General features: G+C 39.5%; 2 protein-coding genes and 1 long non-coding RNA gene across 3 annotated transcripts; 2 read left to right on the forward strand and 1 right to left on the reverse strand.

The window, feature by feature from the left end:
• The first annotated feature begins 497 nt into the window (after nt 1-497).
• Nucleotides 498-3,909, forward strand: LOC105680980 (UPF0691 protein C9orf116 homolog). The gene is made up of 2 exons (XM_012387725.3): nt 498-962; nt 3,499-3,909. Exons 1-2 carry the CDS (start codon nt 836-838, stop codon nt 3,708-3,710), a joined length of 339 nt encoding a protein of 112 aa, XP_012243148.1. The 5' UTR covers nt 498-835; the 3' UTR covers nt 3,711-3,909.
• On the forward strand, nt 1,328-3,433 carry LOC100744452 (insulin-like growth factor-binding protein complex acid labile subunit). Its single transcript, XM_003490966.4, has one exon. It carries the CDS (start codon nt 1,994-1,996, stop codon nt 3,275-3,277), a length of 1,284 nt encoding a protein of 427 aa, XP_003491014.2. The 5' UTR covers nt 1,328-1,993; the 3' UTR covers nt 3,278-3,433.
• An 828-nt stretch (nt 3,910-4,737) lies between the features above and the next one.
• Nucleotides 4,738-10,525, reverse strand: LOC117151864. The gene is made up of 2 exons (XR_004462011.1): nt 10,326-10,525; nt 4,738-6,826 (listed from the first exon to the last, which is right to left on the reverse strand). It is a non-coding gene; the product is annotated as an uncharacterized LOC117151864 (long non-coding RNA).
• Between the last annotated feature and the right edge of the window lie 1,144 nt (nt 10,526-11,669).

Below are 11,669 nucleotides of genomic sequence, written 5' to 3' on the forward strand. Positions count from 1 at the left end.
TTCTCAATAAGGGGGCATGAGGGGAAGTGTGATTTCAAGGCGGTCATCGAAACCGCTACTGTTATCGGCTGTTGCTGATAACGCGGCCGATGTAATGTACTGCATACTCAGCTAGAATTTTAAATGCTTGCTGGGTGTGCAGTAGTCGTTCACCTGGTCGGTTCAATAACCCTTTTCCTAACAAAAAACTGCTCATCGAAGAAGCGGACCCCGTTTCTGTGCTCATGAGTGCAGATAAGCATAAAATATTCCTTATGGAGTAAGAAATTAAAACGACAGTGCTCGATGAACAAAAAGTTTCAATGAACCCTTCACTTTAATGCCCATTTGATTGGAAATAACGTTTATCGGACATAGAAACCAGAATTATATATCTTCAGCGACGGACGAATAATTTAATTTCACATTCAAATTTTTTGATTCTGAATTTCAATATTGAATTTTTATTTAAAGTTAAATGAAGATTGAACTTTTTAACATTAAATCTAACTTTTGTGAATTCTTGTTCTTTATTTCGAAATTTTAAATTTAAATTTCTAAATCTAAATCTTTTAATTTCGAACTGTCAGAATTTGTCACTTATATTCTAAGGTTTTTAATTTTTATTTTGAAACGAATATGACCGAGAAGTTGACCGAGCAACGTAAATCGATGCCCGTTTGATCGATACCAATGTCGCGTACAAGATACAGTCACCATAGAAACGAAACATTTATAGTCAATGTCGCAGCAGAAATTGCAGCGTATTTTCACTGTGTTCTGTGAAGATTATGTTTTGCTGTTCGGGAGCATTATGATACGTTTACGAATCGATTGAGCCGCTCGTAATCCTAAAATGATCAAAACGCCGTGCATATGCAAAGAAAAAAAGAAGGATGCGGAGGGAGAGGAAATTTCTTTCGGTCCACGCACCGATGACATTTATCGAACCTGTAATCTTCCAACACGATTTATGTACCCACGTAAGTCTGTATAATTTATTAACGTGACGTTTTTCATATTTAACAAGTGACATAGTCTTAATTGTACGGCCAGATCGGTTCTCCACACATCAATCGATATTTTTAATCTTATTTTATTCTTTTGAACGAAAATTTTTCTCTCAAACGTTTTATGAAGTTCGTTGAATTGGTTTGGAGATTGATTTCGCGTGTCGTGAAAACATCTCATTTCGCGGTAGACTACACGACAAGAAGTTCTTCGTACTAAAACGATAACATTCTGCTATTAATAAGTCAGTGTTGACGATCGGTACGTTCGTCGAAGCTTATCGGTAATACAGACATTTTTGCACATGTCACAGGAACCTTTCACAAGATACGTCTTGCTTAAAATATACGCGATTCCGTCACTTCATGTATTTTCCGTTTAAGAGATTAACTTCGTTTCGCGATAAAAGAAAAAAGATGATTTGAAGCGTGTCGAAATACATATATCTACGCTCAAGTTCACTTGTGAACGTCCATGTTTCTCAGATACGTTTCTTTTGCCATAAGAGTGAAGCGTGTATCTGACGCTTTCGGATATTAAAAACGTCGCTTTAACATTTTCATTTGTAAATCATCTGTTTAAAATAAGAACACGTTCGTCTCTGGTTCGAATATTCATTTCGTGAAACATCGGCGTAACACTGTGAACGCTAGATTCAAAATTCTATAGCGTCGTCTTTCTCGGTGTCTCGAACAATGCGAAACGATCCTACAGGAAAATAACTTGCCCGACGCGAAACCTCGGATCACGAGATTGCGGGAGACGGTGAATAAATGTGTCCTTTGAAATCCCAGCCATGTTTCCAGAACAGCGACAAAGAACAGTTTTCATATACGCAAACCGAACACATAACGTTGCATCGATAAAAATGCAGGCAGGGTTCCCGCGAAGGGTCCTTATCTCTCTAACTTCGTGGAAATTATGAATTTGAATATCAGCTACGAAGAAACAGCTACTTTGGATCGATGTGCAAACGTTGATTTCAATAAAATTGAATTTCAAGATGAAACGTTGCTATGTAACCGTATCATCCGCGGACACAGAGCCACTGTTAAAGTGGGCAACCGCGGGGCGTGTGTTTAAAATGAATAAAACATCCAATTTCTGCGGAACTGAACTTCATCGTCGAGTTATACTGTACACGGTATGGCTGATATATTTGTCCAATCGTATCTGTCGAACGGTAACCGTCGGTTTGTTCCCTTGGCTGCACATCGAAACTCTGCTCTTCCACGCGTTCAGTGCGTATCCAGCATCTGAGCACACCATGTGCTTCCTCTTGCTCGTTTATCTTCTCTTATCGGTCACCACTCAAGACGTTCGCGCGGAGGAAATCGACTGCCAAGTTTATAACCATCTTTACGTTTGTCTGGCCAACAGCGTGTTATACAGTGTCGCGTTCGAGGATGTCAACGCGGTGCAGACGATCGAGGACATAGAATTACACCTGGAGGGTCTTGGGATCATCGACATAGCCAAGGACGCTTTTCTCGAAGTCAGCAACTCGTCCGCCTTGTACATTCGTGACAACCACTTGTCTACAATTTTTAGACACTATTTCGCTGGTTTGGACCAACTGACGTATTTGGATCTGAAGAATAACAGTATAACCGAGATAGAAGACGGTGCCTTTGCCAAATTGCACAGTCTAGAAACGTTGCTGCTGGATAACAATAATATTACTGCGTTTCGACCTGGAATGTGGAAGGGTCTCACCGATCTTCGTGAATTGTACGCCACAAACAACAATATTGCCTTGAAGAGAAACATATTCAGAGGACTGCGACACCTGGAAACCTTGGCGTTGGATTGTAACGGTATCACGGAGGTACCTATTGGAGCGTTTAATGGACTGCCTCACATCGATCTCCTCTATCTGTCGAGAAACAAAATTTCGTCCCTGCAACCCGAGGTTTTTCGTGGTCTTGGTGAAGTCAACGAACTAGATTTGGGACGGAATCGATTGAAAAACGTGTCTGGAGGAATTTTCCGACATCTGAAAAACTTAAATTCTCTTTGGCTCAACGGGAATCAAATTATCATGCTGAAGGGGGACGCTTTCGATGGATTGGATAATTTGTTGCTTCTGTTCTTGAACAGCAACGAACTGCGTTTTGTGGACATGTCCGCTTTCGTCAAGATGAAGAATGTTACCACCGACCCAGGTTTCAAGATAGCCGGGACGACTATTGATAATGTTTCCAAAGTGCAAGGACGATTTCAATGCAGCAACGTCGAGTATCAGCTGCCCTACGAGTGCACAGAGATCGAATCTCAAGTTCATTAAAATACGGTTTACAGAGTGAACAGTGTTGCTTCGATATGGAAACGCGAATCTGTATCCGAAACGTCGTTTGACAAATTTTTAGTTATATAGGATATGCTTGTTAACGATGATTTATGTAAAGTATTGGAAAATATACTAATACAACGAAACAGAGACGTTACACTGCATTCATCTATTTAGGGGTAAAGTACAAGTTTATCCGATAGAAGTCGTTTTTCCAGGAGTGTTCAAAGGATACCGACAGGACGAGAGTCCGCCTCCGCATCCTTGTTACAGGAGCACGTCGATGGATTACGGATGGTACGCACCGACGATTCACACCGTGCCCACCTCTTATTATCCACGAAATACTTGTTTCAGCGACAACCAGGCCCGTGGTGGCATGTACCGTAATTGCTCGCTCAATACGGAACTGGATAAAAGCATAGTTTAATTTTTTTGCACATCCTCTTTAACGATAATTTTCTTCAATTTGTTTAAATCACAGTATCTTTTGTAAAGTAAATCGTAGTTTCATATCGATGGTGTACTATATAATGTATCCAATAAATTTAAAAAATGTGAAGCTTGTGCATTGAAAGGCGCTAAAAATTAAATCGTATTTAATATTTAAGAAAGTATAATTTGATATTTCAAGTCTTTATATCTAGAAATTATTTTGATAATTTTTATATTTAAAAAATATTTCAAAATTAGTTGGTGATGAGGTTGTGAGATTGACGGCAGTCAGAAGTATAATATTTTATTTTGTTTTTATTGTTACAGTTTAGCTTGACGTATCGCAGTAATCGTATTTCAACGAGAACCTAGTCGAGCTACGCAGAATTACACGGTGTCCCGAAATCTAGCACAGAATCGAAAGTCGTTCTTCTTCTCATACGATCGCGACAACTGGGTTTTATCATTCACGTACTTGTTTTCACTAACGTTTGTTTTCGTTACAGCTTCATTTAGGATTTAATAATCAGGGCCTGAAAGTTACTCTGTGTTACTCGACCTCGGAAGTAATTACGACATTTTATAATTTTTAAGCGCATGTCATTCATCTATTACGCTGCTTGGTATGACCATCATAGAAGTAATTATAACTTCAACATATATATAAGAGTTTTTAATACTTTTAATACAATGTCTTAACAACCATATGACGACTTCGAAAATGTTTTTGACAACGTTTCACAGTCCAATATGGCAATATTTTTCATTTTCTGTTGGTATGCAATGGATGAATACACGATTTTAGTTGAAGAAACTCTGTAACGTATGTCCATATTCGTTTGTTAACAGGCCACGTCGATCGTCTTACGGAGACACCATAAAGATATTTCATGTTTGATAGTATGACATGAGACCAGTATAGTCAGAAATGATCACAATAATCAGAAACACGCGACAGTTTATTCTTCCTCACGTGGCCCCTTTAATTCATTCTTATTCAGTCATATGTAACTTTGCTTCTTGAAAAATTCCTCTATTCGGTGCTTCATTCGTTGAAAAATTTTCCACAATTGCGTCATGTATCAAAACTCTTTCAGCGGTTTCGTGTGAAGAAACGCGCAAAAAAGAACGACGCAGAATCGGTATAAAATCTTTCCAGATCAATCGAATCAGTCGTCGATAAGAGTCGTGGGGCACGTTAAAGCGTCGATCGAAATTTTACACGAAGTTAGCACAAAACATCGGCCCATCGGTATCGCAAACGAAGTTCGCAAAATACACTGAATTTAATACAATATTCACCAGTATTTTTCGTACTCCGTTTGGTATGCGTTGGCCATTCGTATCGTCGTCATAGACATTTTTTTCGTTTTATCGCGACAAACGCGATGTCGCGATTACGAAGACACTTGACCCCTAATGAAAATTTGATTAAGGCCATAAAATGATCACCGAGCGTCGAGTGTCGTTTGCCATCGCGAGGAAGACTCTCTTGATGTTCCATGAAACGGCGTGCTCGTTACCTATCGACCACCCCAGGTTATCATGAGATCCCTCGGTGAAAAGGGCCGTTGCACTTCGATTACTCGCGGATAGTGAATAGAAAACGGTCGAAAACGTTTCCGTGGTATCTCAAGAAGCTTAGAGGAACGATCTTGTTAGGCTTTCGTCCGTAAATACCTTTCAACGTTGAACCAATGGGAAGGGATCGGTAACGAGCGCTCGACGTGTGCCCCAAGACCGATACCTCTTTACATATGTCCTCGAGTATCTATACACAAACCTATACATTGTACTACTTGTTATTTTTTCCCGTATTTTTTCAATGTGCTGCGCTTACGTGGTACGCTTACTTGGATTAAAACTACCCCCATTTACTTTGATGATGAATCCTTAACAGCTAAAACGATGACAGATAGAACTCGCATTTTACTCGCATTTTTAGTCTTTAAACATTCCTTCTTTCCTTCTTCTCTTATACTTGGCGGTTAGATAAAGGTAATAAATGGTCGTACGATCGGAGAACTCGTAATAATCGTGTTCAATTCGAGCGATCATCTCGGCGAGACGCCGCGTCGTGATCGCTGCCCACTCGACCGCGATGATTCGTTGTCCACTTGATATCTTATAATCACACGCTTAAAACACCCGTCATCAATATTAAGCGGCCTTGACTATGAGCACGGGAGAAAAATAAGCGAGCAAATGCGATCGACGACGGGGCGACCGCGAACAGTACGCGCGATCCAACTATCGAGATCGATCGTTCAGTAAAGCGATGATTCTTTAGTGAAATAATCAACGAATGAATTGCAAAGATCTCGATAGTTGGATCGCGCGCTGTTTCAGAGGAATGTTCCAAATGATTTCGCGACGCATCTAGGATACGCGCGCCGCGAAAGGGAACATCGAGATTAATAGGTACTAACTTGCTACTCTCTCACATTTGTCTCGTTCGAGAAGGGTGAACGCTCGTGGCGCGTTACTCTACTCGTGATACCTTATATTGTCATACAATTGATATCGAATATCGGCATAACAAAGGTACGTCCTGTGCTACGGTGACTCTAGTCGAAGATTTGGTATAAATTAATCGACGATAAGCGACACCGGTCCATTTCCCGAACGAAATGTAGCGCTAGTCGCACGAGAACGTTCCATTTTTATTCTTTTTCTTCTTTTTTCTTCCGTAACTGTATTCGCTTTTCTTTTCGGGTTACAATAGCATTCCGATCGATTTACAATTAATTAGACCTGAAGCACCCTTACACTTTACAACGTCGTTTAATACATTCCTAGAATAATAGACATAGAATGTTATGTTGTTTATGTTATAATGTTATGTGTATATATAATATGTCGTGTTTATATATTCATGTGTTGAGAATACGAGTGTTAAGTAATTATAATACATGTGACATTTTTTTTATACGTGAGGAAATAGTCATGGATACCTCGCCGCTCTTCTGGGAAGCGGCGGAGTAGTGTCGAACTTACCGATTAAAACTCCACGGTGGCTCACCTGACGCTCAACAGGGGTGCCCCGGGATCTCCTTATATTCTTGCAACGTTTTTTCCTTTTTTTATACGTGAGGAAATAGTCATGGACACCTTGCCGCTCTTTTGGAAAGCAGCAGAGTAGTGTCGGACTTACCGACTAAAACCACACCGTGACCTACCTAATGCTTAATAGGAGTGCCCCGGGAATAATACATGTGACTAGCACTCATTGAAATCAAGGAGGTAACATACGGTTACATATAGAGCCTACCGTATTCTTAACTAGCCTACTATGATAATCTCACCTTAACGATTGTTATTGTTAACACTATTATTATTACCTTAAGTTTCGTTACACATAGACATTGATTAATCATAATTAGAAGGACGAGCGTTCGCGTTGATCGAGGCGAAATCCGGAAATATCGTCTAGCCAGCCAGATTCTACTCCTATGAGAAAGTTGCTTGATAATATTCACCCCTTCCATATATTCGTTGTAATTAGTCTCGTATAGTGTTTTGGTGTTTCGTTTCACGAGCCGAGAAGTATCGATAAGGAACAAAGAAAGTGGAAGAAAATTATTGGTGTTCGCGAACGCATCATTCAAATCGAATAAGGAAAAGGAACGATTCGATCGTGGCGTAACTTTCTGTTCGATTCGCGACCGAAGGAATTTATTAATATAGGCATAAGTGAACTTATATAGACACGAATATTGCGACATGATTTGAACTCGAAGTTACTAGAAAGAAAATTGCTAAAAGAAGGGAAAGTAACGAGGCACTAAATTGACAGCGAATGCCATGAGCTAAGATCGCTAATTCGACTGGCGCACGACAGGATTTGGCCCCGATTTTTTGCGTCGAATGCTCGATATTTTTCGATACTCGGCGAGATGATTAGAATTGTCACTTGCCATATTCTATAGTGTAACTCTAGGCTATTCGATCGAATGCATTTGGAAGCTTCGCCACATGATTTTACGGTGATTCAAGCACCATGAAAAAAGCTACGAAACAACGATAGTAACACAAAATTACACTACTGCTGCGTTATCATCGAGCCTAGCCTGTCTTCTCGTTTTCTTTTTTTCCGTTTTTTTTTTTTTTTCATTTTTAATTATTTTTCTGTTGGAGCTTACCTTATACGATGTCGTTATCCAAGACATCTAAATTAGTTCCACGACCTTGAAAGTATTTCTAAGAATGGTAAATCTTAACCAACAACGGTATTACAGTGATGCAAGGATCCTAAGTAAGATTAGCCTAGCAGTAATATTATTACTTCCGCCAAAAAGGAAATAGAGATTGAATGACGAAAATTCGGCGCGAAAAAGCACTGTGCTTTTTTTTTAAACTAGACTCGAATTTACGAAGCGATGCGAGTCTTCGTATGGAATAAAGAATATATTAGCCTGCCAAATTACGCTGACATGTGGCTGCGACGAAATCAAACGCAGTGTGGACACATCAACACGTTTAAAACTAATGGGAAGATGTTGTAACAGTGCTGCTCACTACATCACACGGGCACTAGAACAAATTACAATGTCGTCGATCGAAGATTCTTATAAGATCAAGCAGCGTGAAATGCCTAACAATGTGATTTCTGTGTTGTGTTTGGTGTTCTGTTTGATTTGATCATCTATTCAATTTTAACGAATAATTAATTATTTTCAAATTATATCTGTAAATTTAAAAGTCTGAACGATTAAAACTAAATTAAACATTAACTCGTTTCAAGCAAATATTGTCAATGTCAACGAAATGATTGATATGCTTGTAAGAATTGACGTTAAATCGACAAATATGCGATTAACACATCTGTACAAAACACTGTAACGTTGCATAAAGAAGTTCTTTCAAATAGTTACAAATGTAGATGATCGTTTTGCGGATCCGATTCCACAAGTTCTATCCTTAAATGGATAATCGCTGTGATTTTTCCGAAGAAGCGTGCTTGCTAAGTGACTAGTCGTCGTAGGTATCAAAGTCAATGCCGTTAATTCGTCTAGGCAGCAACAACACTTGAACCCAACTGTCTCTTCTATCTCATCTTTTTCTATCCTACCTTGTGCTTAGACTTGCACCCCTGAGATATTCGTTATCTTTAACCGCGTCTACGTATCAGTACAGATTCTGTATCGGATCGAATGCATCCATCTTAACGAATCTATCAAGCTTTCGCGTTTCGCTTCTCCTCATGCGTCGTGGCGTCAGCTCTGAAAGCCAGTCTCAGCAACAGCTTTCGTTCTTCGAGGATAATTTTTGTACTTTATCGGGCAACTACAACTTTTTCAGCAGCGAAGATTGTCCAGGATTTTTTGTTTGTTACATGTTCTTATTTAGTTATCCCTTAAAGTACTATTTTTTCCAATGTTGGTAGGTCCGATAATCTATTTTTCACGATATCTATTGCAAGTTTGATTTTACTTAGATCGTACGTACGAGCGAGTTTTTGAATTAAGTCGCGAAATTAGACAGCCTTTTATAACATTAATTCCAGAAGCTTCTGCTCTATTCTCTCACTGTTCTTTCACTCTAAACACTCTTTAAGACTATTTTCTTTCTCTACGTGTCATTGCCTATCGTAATGATAAATAATTTTTAAATAAGAATTAAGCGTGAAAGAACGTAAATCTAAATGCACTAAATCGCGAACGCTGAGGAACGAAAAAGAATAAAGTCGTAGTATCGAGCTACCGCGAATATCGACGAACGATAATAGGTTCGCTTGTTCGATCGATTGACGTTTCGAGTGATACCAACGTCTTCGTTCGCTGTTGATCATACTTTGGACGGTGTACCTGCACTTATCCACGGTATCGAGGTGCCTGATGAATCAATAAGCAGCTCGTTAGAGATGATCATGCGAAAAGGTAAAACGATGCACGCGTTTAGTGTATAAAAAGTACAAACAACAGAGAGATTCTCATGGTTAAGTGCATAGTAAAAAGTGCACGTTGACACGCGCTTCGACTACTTCGAATGGGCAAGAAACGTGACAAGAAGGGCACTTAAGTATTCAAGGCACTTCAAAAACCAAACCATTGGACGTCTATTACTTGGAAATTAATTCGTAACTGTTTGTGACACTATGTAACCGTTTGTAATACTATGTAACTGTTTGTGACGCTATGTAACCGTTTGTAACACTATGTAACCGTTTGTAATCGTTTAAATTCGTGTACCATGTATCTTCTAACAAATGACTAATGCATTAATTTACATCTATATACACACACAGGAATATCGATCAATTAGTCGTGCAATAGAGAATTGATCAAGTTCACGTCTTTGCGTTCATTTACTTGATATTCCTAAATTCGATAAAGCAATGTGTTGATAATAGGAGACAATAAATCAGAACGAGAAGAGGCAATACATTCCTTTTACGATCCTATGCGTTCCTCTACTATATTCTTGCAACTTCTTTTTTTATACGCGAGGGAATAGTCATAGACACCCCGCCACTCTTCCGTGCAGCGTTGGGGCAGTGTCAGATTTATCGACAAAAACGCTAGGGGTGCCCCGGGGCTATATTCGAAACGTTATGTAACGGAACAAACTACACTTTTTTCTTTATAAGTGAGGAAATCGTCATGGATACCTCGCCGCTCTTTTGGGAAGCGGGAGGGTAGTGTCGGACTTACCGACTAAAGCTTCACGGTGGCCTGCCTGACGCTCACCAGCGGTGCACTGGGACCTCCTTATATTCTTGCAGCATTTTCTTTTTTATACGCGAGGAAATAGTCATAGATACCTCGCCGCTCTTCCGTGGAACGGTGGGTCAGTGTCAGATTTATCGACAAAAACGTCAGGGATGCCCTGGGACTATATTTGAAACGCTATGAAACGGAACAAATTACACTTTTCTTTCTTATACGTGAGGAAATCGTCATGGACACCTCGCCTCTTCTGGGAAGCAGCGGGGCAGTGTCGGACTTACCGACTAAAACTCCACGATGGCTAGCCTGACGCACAACAGGGGTGCCCCGGGATCTCCTGATATTCTTGCAACTAACGTAGGTTTAAGTAAAATTAATTTTCCTAAGTGCCTCTTTGACAAAAGTCACATAATCGAAATGTGAAATTAAATTAGAACAGAATATTAAACGGACGAACTTATTATAGTTCTTTTCAAAGCTGACACCACGAGGTCTATCTTTCGTCGTAATGCCTTTATTAGCTCTTACGCTAAGGTAAATTGAGATCATTTGGACAATTGTAGTAAAAATAAAGGACGCATATTCTGAAGTTAAAGACATCAACGCAGGGGTACTGCAAGGAAGCGTCTTAGAACCAATATTATACACACTATACACGGCCAACGTACCAATAACTATCAACAGCAAAATACTGATATTCGCAGACGACACGGCTGTACTAGTCAGGCACACTAATCCAGAAACAGCAGTCACGTTACTACAAGAGCATATCACAAAAATAGAAAAATGGATACAAGATAAACAAATAATAGCAAACCCCAGTAATGGCAACCATATTACATTTACACTAGGAAAACGGAAACCATCAAATATCCAATTGAATGGCACGCACATAACACGAACAAGGCAAGTCAAATACCTAGGACTCCACTTAGACACACAACTTACATGGAAGCAACATACTGCCTAACTAGTCGAAACTCTAAACTCAGCATGGAAAATAAACTAAAAATTTACAAAACGATAATGAAACCAATTTGATCGTACGGAATACCACTATGGGGAACAGCAGCAATGAGCCACATAAATAAACTAGAGTCGCTAGAATCGAAGATACTCAGAACAATAGTCAACTCCCCATGGTATGTCAGAAACTAGGATATACGCAAAGACTTAAAAATACCAACGGTTAAAGAAGAAATCGGCAGGTACGCAAAAAAATACAAGGAAAGAACGGCAACATATCCAAACCAGGTAGCTGCTGAAGCGAGCAAAACTTTCATAAA

The sequence above is a fragment of the Bombus impatiens genome, unplaced genomic scaffold (genome assembly GCF_000188095.3).
Source record: "Bombus impatiens unplaced genomic scaffold, BIMP_2.2 scf_0487, whole genome shotgun sequence".
Taxonomy (NCBI): domain Eukaryota; kingdom Metazoa; phylum Arthropoda; class Insecta; order Hymenoptera; family Apidae; genus Bombus; species Bombus impatiens.